At 43.9% G+C, this 17344-nt stretch overlaps 1 protein-coding gene and 1 pseudogene across 3 annotated transcripts in view; both read right to left on the reverse strand.

The window, feature by feature from the left end:
* EDEM2 (ER degradation enhancing alpha-mannosidase like protein 2) overlaps positions 1–6596 on the reverse strand; it is a 33714-nt gene extending 27118 nt beyond the window's left edge. The window contains exons 1-4 of one of the 2 annotated variants that reach the window (XM_084888613.1): positions 6391–6596; positions 6047–6157; positions 3740–3779; positions 329–434 (exon numbers count right to left, since the gene is read on the reverse strand). In XM_084888613.1, the coding sequence (XP_084744739.1) occupies positions 329–434; positions 3740–3779; positions 6047–6157; positions 6391–6497 (364 nt within the window). In that variant the 5' untranslated portion in view covers positions 6498–6596. The remainder of the gene's footprint in view (positions 1–328; positions 435–3739; positions 3780–6046; positions 6158–6390) is intronic. The other variant, XM_084888612.1, reaches the window with a different exon arrangement.
* Positions 6597–15521: 8925 nt separating this feature from the next.
* LOC311624825 (polyadenylate-binding protein 4-like) lies at positions 15522–17344 on the reverse strand (annotated as a pseudogene). Its single transcript has 2 exons — positions 17312–17344; positions 15522–16692 (listed from the first exon to the last, which is right to left on the reverse strand). The product of its transcript is annotated as a polyadenylate-binding protein 4-like (transcript).

Below are 17344 nucleotides of genomic sequence, written 5' to 3' on the forward strand. Positions count from 1 at the left end.
GCTTCCTGGATTACATCTTTCTTGTTCATCACTATATGCCTAGCACTGAATATATGTTAACTACGTGAGTAAATCTGGCATATTTCTACCTAGTCTTTTCTCTGTCCCCTGCTCATGTCTGAAACTGATGAGGAATCCTGAGGTCTTCCCACCCTACCCTTCAAGAGGGAAGAAGAGCTGTCAGTCACTGGTTTGGGCCACGTGCCCTGGTAGGGCCAGCCCTGAAGATCCGATTTACCACCTTCTGGTTTGTACAGAGGCAAGAAATCCACACTCTGTTTTCTACCAAAAAAATCCACACTCTGTTTTTTGGATTTCTTACCCTTACCTCGGATGTTGGTTTCAAACACAGAAGCATTCACATCAATATCAAAGTCCAAGTTGTCCTGGAGCACTTCAACCACCCTTTGGAATTCTGAGACATTTCCCAAAATCTAGGAGGAAAGAGAGACATGACAATGAAGATATCTCAGGCTTGAAGGCATTGAAAATTCTATATAATAAAAGGCTAATATACAAATCAAACCGAATGGCAGAACAACTGGTCGCTATAACGTGCACTGACCACCGGGGGGAGACGCTCAACACAGGAGCTGCCCCCTGGTGGTCAGTGTGTTCTCATAGGGGGAGCACTGCTCAGCCAGAAGCCAGGCTCAGGGCACAGCTGGGATGAGAGACAACCCCCTGAGTGCACGAATTTTGTGCACTGGGCCTCTAGTGTTGGAATAAGAGTCTAGGATCTGTCCTAACCAGTTTGGTTCAATAAATAGAGCATCATCCCAGAGACTAAGGGGTCTCAGGTTCGATTCCAGTCAAGGGCATGTACCTCAGTTGCAGACTCAATCCCCAACCCTGATCAGGGCATGTGCAAGAGGCAACCAATCGATGGGTCTTTCTCGCATGGATGTTTCTCTCTGTCTTTCCCTCTTTCTTCCATTCTCCCTAAAAATCAATGGAAAAATATCCTCAGGTGAGGATTAACAACAACAACAAAAAGTCTGGGATCCTATGCCAGAGTGGCCCTCACTTATTAAACTTAAGGCCTGCAGTTTCTGTTCTAGGACTGGTGACAGGTGAAGAAACCACTGAGAGCTAAAAATTCACAAAGACCCAACATCAAGAGATTGGTTAGGTAAATTCTTTTTTTTTTTTTAATTTATTTTTATTGATTTCAGAGAGGGAGAGGGAGAGAGATAGAAACATCTATGAGAGAGAATCTGCCTCCTGCACACCCCCAACTGGGGATTGAACCCACAACCTAGGCACGTGCCCTTGACTGGAATCGAACCTGGGACCATTCAGTCCACAGGCCAATGCTCAATCCACTGAGCCAAACTGGCTAGGGCTAGGTAAATTCTTAGGTACCGATTCAAGAATACCCATTTAAACAATGTAAAATGTATAAAAATAATATAGACTATAGACCACATTAAGGAAATCTTAATTTGCTATTTGCAGTGAATATCTGTTGTTTTTAGCCATTCGTGCTTGTGGAAAATACTGCGGGATGGTTGGCCAACCATCATTCCCCATCTTCTTTACCCTGTTAGCCTCCCACCACAGAGGCTGGAAATCCAGATATTTCTGTCTTAGACTCTTGCTGCTGGAGGTGATTGTGTTAACCAGCCAATTCCAAACTTTGAGAAGACTACTGAGGGCACTTCTAGGAAAGCTTGTGTTTTCCTAATAAAAGCCAGTGTGGCTTGGTGGTTGAGGGTCGACCTAGGAACCAGGAGGTCACTGTTCAATTCCCAATCAGAATATATGCTCATGTTGTAGGCTTGATCCCCAGTGGGGGGCATGCAGGGGGCAGCCGATCAATGATCATCTCTCTTCACTGATGTTTGTATCTCTCTTTCCCTCTCCCTTCCTCTCTAAAATCAATAAAAATATACTTTTCTTTTTTTTTAAACCTCACTATTATAACTCCAGAGTACAGTACCGTGTTTGGCATACAGTTGGCCATTAAATGGAGAAGTAAATGCCACCTTCTCTAGGAAGCCTTTGATTCTTCCTTTAAAAGACTCCAGTAACTTCATCTATAAAACTCTTTAGGCATCTGTGTCTCTCCACATTAAGAGTATCTTTGACTGGACAGGAGCCTCACTCATTCCTGCATTCCCCCAGAGTGCTGCACATGGCCCACGACGGAATTACTCAAGAAATGTTTGTTGAATGATTACATGAATCTTTCTCCACACGGAAGCTACTGATCTGCTCAAAACAGGTATTTCATCATTTCCTGCCCTCTACTTACAAAACTTCGGTGGCTTTCCATGATGAAAATTAAAGATCAAAATCTTTAATACTGTGAACCTCATCCGGTTCCCATCTATCCCTCCAGCCCCATTTGCTTCTCCCTTTTCCTTCCAACATCTCACACGCACGGGCCTTCCTTTAGTTCACTGCACTGGCCACACACCCTCTTTCGCCATAAGGCCTTTGCGCAGGCTGTTCTCTCTGCCTGGAGAACTCTTTCCTCCAACCCACTTCCCAAGTCAAAACTTGCTTTTCCTTCAGATCCCAACTGACGTATCAGCTCATTACCTTGGGGAAGTCCTCTGTGACCTCCTCAGTCTGGGTCAACTTCTTTTAGTTACAACCACTCATCAAAGAACCATGTTCCTTCCCTCAATTTGTAATTACACATCCTTTAGGGTTAATCTTTTATTCTTTGTTCCCTCTCACTAAAATCATAAACTCCAGGAATTAAAGCAGGGACAGTGTCTGTTTACTGTGTCCCAACTGTGTGACTCAGTAGTTCAGTGTCAACCGATACACCATAAGGTCACGGTTCAATTCTGGGTCAGGACACATGCCCGGTTTGTGTGCTCAATTCCCAATGGGGGGAGGGGGGGGTGAGCTAGAGGCAGACAATCAATGATTCTCTCTTATCATTGATGTTTCTATCTCTCTCCCTCTGCCTTCCTCTGTTTTTTTTATTTGATTGTTGTTGTTAATTTTTTTTTCTCCCTTTCCTCTTTGAAATCAATAAAAAAAATACTTTAAAAAAAAAACCTCATTATTGTAATTCCAGAGCTTAGAAATGTGCTTGGCATACAGTTGGCCATTAAATGGAGGAGTACATACAACTTAACATTAAAGTGATAAAAAGCTAAATTATTGTATATCTATAAGGTAATCACAATTATGTAATATTATTAATTTATAAAGATGAGAGGTGTTGTGAAATAGTGAAATGGGGGAAAGTGAAATGGGGGAAAGCGGTTAAATCCTCTCTTGTGGCTTAAGGATGACGGTGAAGGCCTGGAATCGTACAGAACTGGGTTCAGGTCCTTGCTCTTCCATTTCAGAACTTCATACATTGGGGCCAAGTCACTTTGTCTTTTTAAGTATCAGCTCTCCCCGTGGTTAAGGAATAAAGGTACTTACCTCAAAGAGTTGCTGAAAGTAATACATGTAAAGTGCTTAGCACATAGTACATAATACACTAATTACTGCTATTATTTTTATCCCTGTACGATCCATTAGACTGTAAGCCTCTGAAAATAAGGAGAGCATCAAACTCTCTGTATCCCCCACTAAATAGATTTCGACAGGCCTATCACAGTTCTGTGGTCTAAACATGTGCTGAATAAATGAGCCTGAATAAACCTGAAGGTAGTCATTTTCCTCTATCTAGATGGGCATGAGTTGAAAATAATAGACCTAGGTGAAGAATTCATCTTTCACTAATAGTCAAACTGCCCAGAGGAAAAGGAACAGAGGAGACACTTACCAGCAAGGTATCCAGAGCATCAATTAGAGTCAGAGAAAAGCTGGAAAAGGACAGAAATCCCAGCTTAGTAAGAAAATCAAACACCACATGTCAAGACTGCCCCAGATCAGTATCCAAAAACCTGACACACGAGGCAGAGCAATGCCTCTGCCTATCCCACTTCCAGTCACAACAGAAAAGCCATAGTGAAAATTGCCAGGAACCTGACCCATTTAATGCGCCTGGGATCGGGGACTGATATAAGCCCGACTGTAGTTAAACAGGTTGCCTATATTCTGTGCATTCTTCTCTGCCTAGGTACACAGGATGAGACTGCAGCTAAGAGTACAGGCTTTTCCACACCTAAAAACTTATCTCAGTACACAGGACTGTATGCTTGAGAATACTCATGTCAGTTTAGAACAGCAAAAAGCTAGAAATAACCCAATGTACACCAGTTAAAAAGTGATTAAACTATAGTACACTCTAAGAACACAAAACTACAGAGGTTATCGAGTTCTTCAACAAAAAGAGTTCTATTGGCTAATGTTAAGATACTTAAATTGTTAAATGAAAAAGATTAGGTATAGCCGAAACCGGTTTGGCTCAGTGGATAGAGCGTCGGTCTGTGGACTGAAGGGTCCCGGGTTCGATTCTAGTCAAGGGCATGTACCTTGGTTGCAGGCACATCCCCTGGGGATGTGCAAGAGGCAGCTGATCGATGATTGTTATTGATGTTTCTAATTCTCTGTCCCTCTCTCTTCCTCTCTGTATAAAAGCAATAATATATATATATATATATATATATATATATATATATATATATTTTTTTTTTTTTTTTTTTTTTTTTAAAGATGAGGTATGGAATAGGCAGTGTGACATGTTTACTAGTATATCTGCATTTTCAAAGACATGTAGACAGAAAGCAGATTAGTTGTTTGGGCTGGTGGTGGTGGAGGGTTTAACTATAAAGGGGCACAAGGGAACCTTTTAGGGTATTCTATATCATGACTGTGATATCAGAACCTCAGAAATGTTCTACTTGTTGATTGTGATAATGGTTACTACATTATTTAAAATAAATTTTATTATATGTAAGTTATGCCTTTAAAAAGTTAATTTTAGCCCTGCTTGTGTTGCTCAGTGGTTGACCATCAACCCATGAACCAAGAGGTCCCTGCTTTGATGTTGATTCCCAGTCAGGGCACATGTTCATCCCCAGCAGGTGGTGTGCAGGAAGCAGCGGATCAATGATATTTCCATCCTCTCTCCCTCTCCCTTCCTTTCTCTCTAAAATAAAAATTTTAAAAACATGTTTTTAAAAGTTAATTTTAAAAGATGTCTATATGATTATATAAACTGAAAATATTTATGGAAGGGTATTCAAGAAAGATATTTCCTTTATTCATACAATCTTGTACTGCTTGAATTTACCATTTGCTTGTACTACTTTATTCAACCAAAAAAACCAAAAACTAACACAAATTTTGTTGATTTTACTTAACTTGTCCAGTCTTTAGCATACGCATTTGTTAAATGGAGATAAGTGTTAAGAGAATTAAATGAGATGAAAAAAGGTAAAATGCTTAGCACAGTGTTTAATCAATGTCAGCTTCAATTAAATGCAATGATTTCTTTACACAAAAAGAACAAGACAGAGAATTCCATCTCTGATTTTTATTCTAGTGTGAGAAAGACAAACTAGCAGCCAAGTAAAATGATAGTATCAGAGAGTGAGAAGTGCTAAGAAGAATAACTGGTTTGTGAGAGTGACCTGGAAGGAGTGGGTAGTCAGGGAAGCTGATGCTGAGGTGACATTTTGGGCTGAAATCTCAAGAAGCAGTCAGTGTGTGAGGATAATGAGGGAAGTGTGTTTCAGTTTCACTAGCAACAAAGGCTCTGAAGTGCCACCATTGGGAGAGTTACATCTCCTCCTGGGTTTGTTTGTCCACTTATAAAATGAAGGGGTTGGGTCTTTTGACTTCTTGGGCCTTTCCAAGGTATTCTACAATACAACTCCAGAGATTTGCCCAAGCCCCCACAACCAGTCCTATTACTCTTGTGGCTGGACTACAAAGGCTAACCCAGCAGGCTAACCAGGCTAACCCAGGCTACTGCACTTCAAGATCCAGAGTTCCAGGCTGGGTGGGTCCGGATGGTGCTGGCCTGAAAGGGGGCGGGCTGGGAGCGGGTGGGAGGGAAATGGTCATGGCATCGCCCTGACTAGGAGCTTTTCCGGATTCGGTAAGGAAACCATCAAGCCACCAGTCCCAGAGTCCCACCCGTCTGGAACCGGACTGCCAGACCCCGGCCACCCCTTCGCACTACCTGCCCCAGGTGTCATGCCCGTCACAGGTGAGAGGCCGCAGCTCGTCGTAAGGAAAGGCATTCTCCAGGTAACTGTCGTAAGCGTGGGAGAACATGGCCTTGACTCGCTCCCTGGTGAGGATTAGGAGAAATAAGGCGGGGGAAAGGAAGGGGCAGAAAACAAAATCTAGCAGGGGGAAAGGACAAGAAATAGGCGGAACGTGGAAATCACGTTCTGCCGGGAGTCCAGAGGCGGATTCAGAGCAAATGAGGGTGGGGGTCCCGGGGTAGAGGGGAAGGCGAGGAACCCGCTCAGTGCTTTCCATTCCCCTGCCGCGTCGGGGCGGGGAACCTGACCGCTTCACCTGTAGTGGGCGGGGTCGGGCGCGGAGCCATCGGGGCCCGGCGCACCGAGGTGCGGTGGCGGCAGCGAGCACAAGAGGCCGAGCGGGACCAGCAGCCGGAAAGGCATAGAGCTCGTGTCCTGTCAACACCGCCGCCGCGGCTGCAGCCACCACCAGCTGCTCATCCTGCGAGCCTCTGGGTTCTTCCGGGAACCCGCGTCACTGCGCCTGCGCGTTGATGAATCAGTCACTCACTTCCGGACTACAAGCCCCAGAATGCAACTGGTAGCGGAAACGAGGCAAAGAGCTTCCTGAAATACACAGTCTGGAGCAGAGGCCCACGTGTCCTAAAGACAGTGGCTGTTACAGCTACTATAACGTTTTAGTAACCTCATTTATTGAGCACTTATTGTGTACTAAGACTGTATGGAGCACTTGAATACATTATAAAAAATCATTTTATTAAACAGGAAGGCAGGGAGTGGATGTATTTATATATAAAGATGGATGAAGCATGTTCAACCTTTTCTATTAGGCATACTGAGTTTCCCAGACCAGTTCCCTGCTCGTTGTGTAAGATACAACTTACTTCCACTTATTTATCTAAAGCTGCCACTCTCAAAATTTCCAAAAATCCTATCAGTTCTAAAAATTCATGAATTTTGGATTGGTGTTATTTTTTTAATTCTCAGCTGAGAATGTTAATTGATGAGAGAGAGAGAGAAAGAGATGGATGTGAGAGCGAATCAGCCATCGGTTGCCTCCTGTATATACCCCAACCCAAGATCCAACCCACAACGTGGGCATGTGCACTGACCAGAAATCAAACCTGCAACCTTTTGGTGTATGGAATGACACTCCAACCAACTAAGCCAGCAGTCCAGGGCTCTCTCTCCTGCCATTTAGGATGTGATTACATCCTAATGATCTCTTCGGTCTTCAGTCCAGTGCATAAGTTTTCCCATCCCAATCCCCTGGACCATCTCAGTGGCTGCAGCCCTGTAGAGTATCCCAGATGAGAATAAAGACTCTGGGGCACTATAGCGTTCAGAAGGTTTGGAACATACTTTTCCATTTTCCTTCTTGCAAGTTCCCAGAGCTTGGTCATCGTTTTTAGACTACAGCAACACTCATGACTGGACAGTATGATGTGCAATAAAATCAACCCTGGATTTGAAGTGAGACCTGGGCTTCAATTCCAACCTCAAGTACATGTAAATGTTATGCCCAGTCTTCGTGATCCCCAAGGACCACCAGGGAGCTGAATCCGATGCAATAAACAAAAGAGCCTTTTCCTTGCTAGCATGGGCTCTGTCCCACTCACGCCGGCAGCATGGCGGAAGAGCACGAATTTTGCCAAGTCCTGGGGTTTTACTCCGGTGGTGATGTCACTGCTTTGGCTGACCCTGACTGGGCTAGGGTCCAGTTAATGGAGGATAACTCCGCCCTGCCCCACAGTGGAGTCAGGAGTTTTATCCGCGCCCCGCCCTGCCCTCTCAGTAAAGCCTCTAAATGTGACCCTGAGCCAAAACCGGTTTGGCTCAGTGGATAGAGCATCAGCCTGCAGACTGAAAAGTCCCAGGTTTGATTCCAGTCAAGGGCATGTACCTTAGTTGTGGACACACCCCCCAGTAGGGGGTGTGCAGGAGGCAGCTGATTGATGATTCTCTCTCATCGATGTTTCTAACTCTCTATCCCTCTCTCTTCCTCTCTGTGAAAAATCAATAAAATATATTAAATAAATAAATAAGTAAAAAAGAATTGTTCAAAAAAATATGTGCTCTAGGTGCTTGCCAACAATTTTTTAAAAAATCAATAAAATATATTTTAAAAATAAATAAATAAATAATAAATATGACCATGAATATTGCCTCTCCCTCTCTGGACCCAGCTTTCTCATCTATAAAATGAGAGGCTTGAACAAATGGACCTCTGAAGTCCTTGAACTTGAGCTTTCCGTGATACTAGTGTAGTAGGCAATTAGGTATGAGCAGAGCAGGAACTGATAGGCCAGTTGCTGAGGGTCACCAGGGCAGAGAGCAACAGGCAAAGCTACAAGCCCTTGCAGATCACTCCCTTAAACATTAACCCCTGCAAACGACTTCTAAAGCTTGGCTGTGTTTTGGCCCCAAGCCCTTAGGAGTAGCAAAACAAGGCAGAGGAATGTAATGGCTGACTTAAGGACCAGCTGCAATGACTAAAGACCCTCTGGAGACCAACCAATAGTGAAGACCACACCCTCAGGAGATACTGGGAAAGCTGATGAATATTTTATTGAAATCCACTCCTGTCACTTCCAGATAAAAGCCCTGGAACTGAGGGCCCTGCTCTCTCTCTATGGGGCATGTCTTTCCCCACCCTCTTCTTCTCCAACCCCCTCCCCCCATCCTCACATGCTCTTCCCCCCACTCCCCAATTTGTTTCCTGAGTCCATTCCTTCTACAACTCACTCCTACTTCTGTGATATCCTAAATAAACTTTCTTTCATAGTTTGAGTCTTGGCTATGAATTCTTTCTTTTTTTTTTTTTTTAATATATTTTATTGATTTTTTACAGAGAGGAAGGGAGAGGGATAGAGAGTTAGAAACATCGATGAGAGAGAATCATCGATCAGCTGCCTCTTGCACACCCCCTACCAGGGATGTGCCTGCAACCAACGTACATGCCCCTGACCGGAATCAAACCTGGGACCTTTCAGTCCGCAGACCGACGCTCTACCACTGAGCCAAACCGGTTTTGGCTTTAATTCTTTCTTAGCCAGAACTCAAGTACCTAGGTTGCCGAAACAAAGTTGGGTCTGCCTCCAATGGATCTAACACCTGTTTTTCCACCACTAACACTAGGATTGGCCATCCTCCCTCTTTGCTGAAAAGGTCAGATGGAAGTGGCAGCTCAGTTCCTTGAGCTGGAATGCAGACACATATGGTCTCTTTTGGTTAAACTCCTTGAAAATATCTCTAACTGCCATCAGTTGATATGAGAATTAAAACCCTGACTTAACTCAGGGAGCTTGAGGTAGTGCAGGACAGTATTAAAAGTGTGGGCTTTAAATTTGAGCAGACCTGAGTTGGAACACTAGCTCCATCACCTATTAGGAGTGACCCACCGGTTTTTCTTCTGAGCCTCATCCCTATTTGTAAAATAGGAATAATACTATTATCTACCTGGTGGTATTATGAGGATTTAGTTAGCTAGTGCATGTGTTTGTCATAGTGCCTGGCAGAAGAGATACTAAAAAAAAATGTTAAGCCAAAACCGGTTTGGCTCAGTGGATAGAGCGTCAGCCTGTGGACTGAAAGGTCCCAGGTTCAATTCTGGTCAGGGCATGTACCTTGGTTGCGGACACATCCCCAGTAGGGGGTGTGCAGGAGGCAGCTGATCGATGATTCTCTCTCATCAATGTTTTTAACTCTATTCCTCTCTCTTCCTCTCTGTAAAAAAATCAATAAAATATATTTTTTTAAAAAGTTAGGATGTTTTTGGAAACTCTTCTTGAAGGTGCCAAATGGATGGGAAACTGAGACTTAGATAACAACACAGGCCACTGTATTAGTTTCCTGTGCAACTGTAAAAAATTACCACAAGCTTGGTGGCTTAAAACAACAGAAATTTATTCTTTCTTAGTTTTGGAGGCCAAAAGTCTAAAATTAGTTTCACTGGCCACATTCGAGATGCTGGCAGGGCCACCCTCCCTTTGGACATTTATTGGTGAATACTTGGAATCACACAGTGTTCAAGTCTTCCTATGGGTCAATACAGTTTGGAGGATGCACAGATTGTATCAATACCCATGGTCAATACTCTTAGACTCTGTGCTGAGTGGAACAAACCTTGGACTCGTGATCAGAAGCCTTAGGTTCTTAGCCACTATCTCCTTGTGATTTTAGGAGAAACTTTGATTTGAGGAAGGGAAGTTCAGTTTCCATATCTGGAAAATGAGAGCATGGGACTCTCTCTCTCAGCACAAGGAAAATATTAACAGATTCACACAGAATTATTGCGAAATAAAATCAGAAAACAGAATTCAACACACATTCACTGCAGAAATTTCCCCCTAGAAACAATCATAAAGCAGAACAAAATGGTCGGATAACACTACAAGTGAAATTTGATTATTGCCAAATGAATCATATCAGTAATGCTAATAAGAAAATGGCCAAAATGTATCAATAATAGCAAGCATTTATATAGCATTTACGATGTTCCAGGCACTGTTCTTAGTACTTCACATACATCAACACCATTAATCCTTTCCAAAACCTTGTGAGACAGCATTTTACAGGTTAAAAAAAAAAAAAATTGATGCCCAGATTTTAAAAACTGAAGGGAGGCTTAGTAATAACCAACATCTCACACTGAATAAGTGGTAGAGCCAAGGTTTGGATCCAAACAATCTATAATCGACTGCATTGATAAAATTAATGACAAGTGTGAATAAAAGTCAAATACAGAATTTAAAAGAGGTGGAAATCTGACTTCTGCAGTGTTCTCTAGCTTTAGTGTCTCATAATTATATCCCCTTCCTTTTTTGCTGGAAAGTCAGAGCAGAAAGCTGAATTCGCTGAAGCTGGAAGCCAAGGCTTTAACTGAGCACTCTTGGCAACTTTCAGCAGGGAAATATCTGAGAATTCCTTTCCTAGCATCTGGGGATCATGCGGTTCAAGTGGATTCTCCCAACTCCCAGAGCCAAGTTTACATACTTTGGGACTGCCAAAAAATAATTAGCTTATCCATGGGAAACTTCCCATCTACTAGTAGCTTTGTAGAAATGCTTTAATTTCCCCTGACCACATACGCAAACATTTAGAGCACTGACTCCTTGGTCAGAGCCCCAGAACAAGCATTATAATGCTCATGTTCCAAGTGAAGTCGCACCTGTGGCCACATCTGCTACTGTTATGAATCATAATGTAAATATCTGTGTTTTCCGATGGTCTTAGGTGACCCTGCTAGTGGTTCTCAACCTGTGGGTTGCGACCACAGGTTGAGAACCGCTGCTGTAGAGCCCATCATAAAACCACAGATATTTACATTACTATTAATAACAGTAGCAAAATTACAGTTATGAAGTACCAACGAAAATAATTTTATGGTTGGGGGTCACCACAACATGAGGAACTGTATTAAAGGGTCGTGGCATTAGAAAGGTTGAGAAACACTGGCCTAGAGCAGTGTTTCCCAAACTTTTGACATATGTGTGCCCCTTCTATAATTTTCGTAACACTGAGTACCCCTCGTACTCATGAGAAAGTAGAATTAGGCACAGATAAGCACGGTGCAGTGCATATCCCCATGAAACTCCGGTGCAACGCGTACCCCCACCAAACTCTTCCCGTACCCCTGGGGGTATGCATACCACACTTTGGGAAACACTGGCCTAGAGGAACTCTAGCCATTCTGGGTATATTCAGGCAAAAGTATAGAATCAAGAATTGACCACAGATAGTCTCATAGTCTGGTCTGACGGGCTCAGAGAGGCCACATGGCATGCTCTAAATCCACAACTAGCAAGTGGCAGAGCTGAGATGTGAACCCGGACAGCTTTACCCCAGAGCCCAGGACCCTGGATATACCACTTCTCCTCTGGGGCCTGGGAGGAGAGAGTGGACTGAGTGGACAGCACAACGATGCCCTGAAGGACTTTATATGCAGAGGAGAAGACAAGGGGATAGAATGTGATCATGGAGCCACCATGGGAGACAAAACTTTACTGGTTTTGTGAAAACAGTGAGAGGTCACTTCGAGTTGGGTGCATCAGGGAAGGCTTCCAGAAGGAAGTGGTATCTCAGCAGGGCTTTGAAAGTGTAGGAAGGATTTGGTGAGGTCTAGAGAAAAACAGCAGAAGAGTAAAATATATGTAATAATAATTCATAAGAAGTTGTTTTATCTCCACAGTGAGTTTAACACTAGAAACTTAATGCATTTGCCACATTAACAAATTAAATATGGAAAATCATATCATTTCATTAGATAATGATAAAGAATTGAAAAACTCAAAACATTTACTATAAAAGCTTAGCAAACTATAGGGAATATAGTCAACTAGAGGCCCAGTGCATGAAAACTCATGCACTGGAGGAGGGGATCCCTCAGCCCAGCCTGCACTCTCTCACAGTCTGGGAGCCCTCAGGGGTAGGAGGGACCCAGTGATCAGGGAAGACAACGCCCCATCACACCTCTGCTGCTGCCACTGCCAACAATGCAAGTTTCAGCTGGCCCTGGTTACCTGAGCCTTGGGTGGCCCTGGGGGGCTGGAGGGCTGAAGGAACTGGGGGACTTTGGAGGCAGGCACGCAGAGTGGTTTGGCCCACCTGAGCCACCCCAGCCTTGCTGCATGCCTGCCACCCCGATGGGGCTAAGGGGACTGAGCGCCACCATCTTGTGGCTCTGACCGCCACCATCTTTGAAGGAGTGGCAGTCAACTAGCATATTCCCTCCTTATTGGCTGTGGGCACCACCATCTTTGTGATGTGGTGAGGGTCAATTAGCATATTTCCTCTTTATTAGATAGGATAATATTGTAATAACCATATATGGTATCAGATGGATACTAGACTTATTGGGGTAATCACTTCATGATGTATATAAATGTCTAATCACTGTGTTATATACTTGAAGCTAATAGATAGCATCTATAATTAGAAAAGAAATTAATTTTTTAAGACTCAGGAAACTAAGAATAAAAGGAATTTTTCTTAATCTGATAAAGGGCTTATAAAGGGTATCTATTAAAAACATACAGAAAATAGCATATTTAATGGTAAAAAATTGAAAGCTTTCCTTTTTAAACAAGGAAAATGATAAGAATACTCTCTCATATTTTCTATCATTTCTCTTCAATATTGTTCTAGACTCTAGAGCAGTGTTTCCCAAACTTCTCTCATGATGAGAATCACCTGGTGGAGTTGTTAAAACACAGATTCCTGAATCCCAACTAAGAAGTGCTAAACTAGAATTTTTGAGAACATATAGGTAAAATTGCATACCTAACTTAGTGCTCTGTATATAAAATCTGTCTTAGAGCACTAGTTAAGTATACAATTTTACCTATATGTTCCCAAAAATTCTAGTTTAGCACTTCTTAGTTGGGATTCAGGAATCTGTATTTTAACAACTCCACCAGGTGATTCTCATCATGAGAGAAGGTTGGGAAACACTGCTCTAGAGGTTGTAGTGATAACAATAGTTAAGAAAAGCCCTAAATGGTTTGGCTCAAGGGATTGAGCCTGTGGACTGAAGGGTCCCAGGTTTGATTCTGGTCAAGGGCATGTACCTTGGTTGTGGGCACATCCTGAGTTGGGGGTGTGCAGGAGACAGCTGATCAATGTTTCTCTGTCATCGATGTTTCTAATTCTCTATCTCTCTCCCTTCCTCTCTGTAAAAAAAATCAATAAAATATATATTTTTAAAAAATACTAATAGTTGCCGAAACCGGTTTGGCTCAGTGGTAGAGCATCGGTCTGCGGACTGAAAGGTCCCAGGTTCAATTCCGGTCAAGGGCATGTACATTGGTTGCGGGCATATCCCCGGTAGGGGGTGTGCAAGAGGCAGCTGGTCGATGTTTCTCTCTTGTTGACGTTTCTAGCTCTCTATCTCTCTCCCTTCTTCTCTGTAAAAAAATCAATAAAATATATTTAAAAAAAAAATACTAATAGTTAAGAAGAAACTATAAAATTAGAAAGGAAGAAATGAAACTGTCACTATCTACTAGCAATATGTCCATGCATATAGAAAATCCAAAAGAATCTATAAATAATTGTTAGAATGCATGTTTGTAAGGCTTCTACATAAAAAGTCAATGCAACAAAATTATCAGCATTTCTATATACCAGCAATAATCAGTTATCACATGAAATGTCTTTTAAATACCATTTTAAATACTGTTTTAAAATATGAAGGACCAAGGGAAAATATAACAAAGGCTGGGCAAGATTTTTAAAAAAAAAAAAAAATATTTTTTTATTGATTTCAGAGAAGGGAGAGAGAGAAATACCAATGATGAGAGAAAGTTATCAATTGTCTGCCTCCTGAATGCCCCCCATTGGGGATCCAGTCCGCAACCTGGGCACGTGCCCTGACCATAATCGAACCGTGACCTCCTGGTTCATAGGTCAACACTCAACCAGGCTGGGCAAGATTTCTAGAGAAAAACTTAAGAAATTCTGACAGACACTAAAGAAGATGTAAATAAGTGAAGAGAAATTTGTCTATCATGAATTGGTTGGTTCAATATTGTGAAGATCTCAGTCTCTTCAACCTGGTACAATAATTCCAAAGTTTATGTGTAAAAAAGTTCAATATACAAAAAACAGCCAAGACACTCCTTTTTCTATGGAGATATTTTTCTTTATTGGGAAACTTAGGATTTGGGTACATCAAATAAAACCAATTTATTGCGGGGGGGGGGGGGGGGGCATGAATAAAAACCCACAATGGGGGGGGAAATTAACACTGGGCCATAGCCGAACCCAGATCATATATTCTTTTAATTAAAAATTTCTAGTTGCTTCATAATTGACCTTTTGATATAAAATGACCCATTAAATTGCCAATTTGTGCTTCTTGGTGTTGAGGCTCACAGGACAAGCTAGGACGTCTTCAAACCTTGAATTCCATGGGGGGTTGTTTGGCTTTGGAACCATTTCTTCCCGTGCTCAGGAGGCAGCATCAGCAACAGTGCCCACCTTCTGGGCAGCTTCTTTCTCGGCATGAGGAGCCTGCAGAACCGCCAGCCACAGCTTCATCTGCCTTGGGGCAGCAGCTCGGAGGTGCCGATCTCTAGAATAACTCCGGTACTCTTTCCAGCCAGATGCGAACGGATGAGCGAGAACCAATGTTCTCCTGGCATCTGCTTTTGTCCTGGGGGGATGCTACACCAGCATGGAGTCGGTCAGGGGCTACTGCCCCTGCCCATGGACCACAGGCTGGATGCCTGCAGAGGCAATATGGTAAGGTGATGAGGACTGCGGAAATGAGGCATACTTAGAAGATGCCATAGTCCGAGGAGCAGCGTGAAGTTCTAAGTTATATATATAATTGATTTTTTACAGAGAGGAACAGAGACAGATAGAGAGTTAGAAACATCGATGAGAGAGAAACATCGATCAGCTGCTCTTGCACACACCCTACTGGGGATGTGCCCACAGCCAAGGTACATGCCCTTGACCGGAATCGAACCTGGGATCCTTGAGTCCGCAGGCTGACGCTCTACCACTGAGCCAAACTGGTTTTCGGCTGAAGTGCTAAGTTCTGCACAGCTCTGGGAACACCTCCAGACTGGCACCTGTCAGCCAGCCCTTGCTGGGCGGCACCAACACCACCAAAGTCCATAGCCAAGTGGTCCAGCTCTCTGAGAAGTTGGAGCCAGGTGGCAAAGAGCTGGATGAGGGCCAGGCTGGCATATAGCACCTGGCATATCTTGGAAGCCTTGAGGTCTCCCACCTTGCTGCCAGTGTGGATCAGGTGTCAGCCGCGCTAACTGGTGAGGTGTGTAATATGGAGGTCCTCCCTGAGCCTGTGGAATGGCTGGCAGAAGCAGCCAGCAGGGGCAGGCTGGAACTGTAAGGTGACATCGACAGGGAGTGCTCTCTCCAGCCACCGGCTGCATTTTCCGGTTGGTCAGGTGAGCCTTTTGCTCTTCCTTCCTCTGGGCCAGGGCGACATATAGTGGTTTGGAGGCCCCGATGCCTCCGTTCATCTCAGCGACTGACTGCTTTGGTTGCCTCCTCAGGAGATGAGAAGCAGACAAAGCCAAATTCTTGGCTTCTCTCATTCTCTCATTACCTTCGCCCTGGTGATGGATCCGAAAGGAGAAAACTCTTTCCTTAACTTCTCATTGCCAATGGTGTCATCCAAGTTCTTAATATAGAGATTCATCACCCTCTGATATCGACTAATTCTCTCTTGCTTCAGCTGTTCAAATTTCCATTTTAACTCAGCCTGCTGTTCCACTGTCTTCTGTGTACAGCCAACAGAAATGACTTTCCCACTTATTTATTTTCCATCCATCTCTTCCACAGACTTCGTGGCATCCTCATGCTTTTCGTAATCCACAAAGCCTCTGGATTTCCCACTGGGATCTCTCATCACCTTGACACTTAGGGTCTTACCAAGCTGGCTGAACAGCTCTTTCATACTCTCTTCATCCATTCCTTCCCCAAAGTTGGTCAACTTGGCTTTGGCTTCCAGCTCGGCTTCCTGCTCCTTTCCAGACTTGCGTCTGCCCACGAACACTTGGGCGGTCCGTAGGCACAGGCCATTCCTCTTCTCGATGGCTGAGTCTGCTGCAGCCTCTTGGGTCTCACAGTGAACAAAGGCATAACCCTTCTCTCAAGCCTTTCTCATCACACATCGCCTTGCAGAGCACAATGTTTTTTGTTAGGTCTGTTCTGAAAGGAGCCAGGCCAAGAGACGTGAGAGTTTTATGAAATTTCATGGCGCACTCTCCCAGTGGCTGAGACCAGCATGTATGGTGTCCGCCGAGAGGGGATGGTTAGATTCTCTTATATAGGGTAAAAGTATGCCTTGCAGGGTCAGGCTGTGGGTGCGCACGTTGGTCAAGTGGAAGGAAGGAGAGTGCACTGGTCAGTCAGACAGAGAGGAGTTCTTACTTTGCTTCTGCAGATGCAGACCCTCTGCCCCAAGCTGGGGGAAAGGCTTAGAACGACGTATTTCAGAAAGCACGTCCACGCCGGAGAGGCTAAGGGAGGTTCACCCTAACCATGTCCAAACGCAGGAAAAGTACCACAAAGTGCCTTGCTGGCTACCACTCTGTCCAAGTTCCTGGTGAAGATGTGTCCCACACCAGCTTTTCTCAGAGCAGTCCCTCATGTTGGAGATTGGCTTTCCCTTAATCACATCTAAGTTCCTAGTATCCAAGGCCCGCTCTGCGTCAGTGTCTGGGAGTTAACATAGGTGCTCAGCGTCAGTGTCTGAGGCTGACGTAGCTGTAACCCTGGGGGCCGCAGGTGCGCAT

The sequence above is a fragment of the Pipistrellus hanaki genome, assembly GCF_964339955.1.
Source record: "Pipistrellus hanaki genome assembly, chromosome: 6".
Taxonomy (NCBI): domain Eukaryota; kingdom Metazoa; phylum Chordata; class Mammalia; order Chiroptera; family Vespertilionidae; genus Pipistrellus; species Pipistrellus hanaki.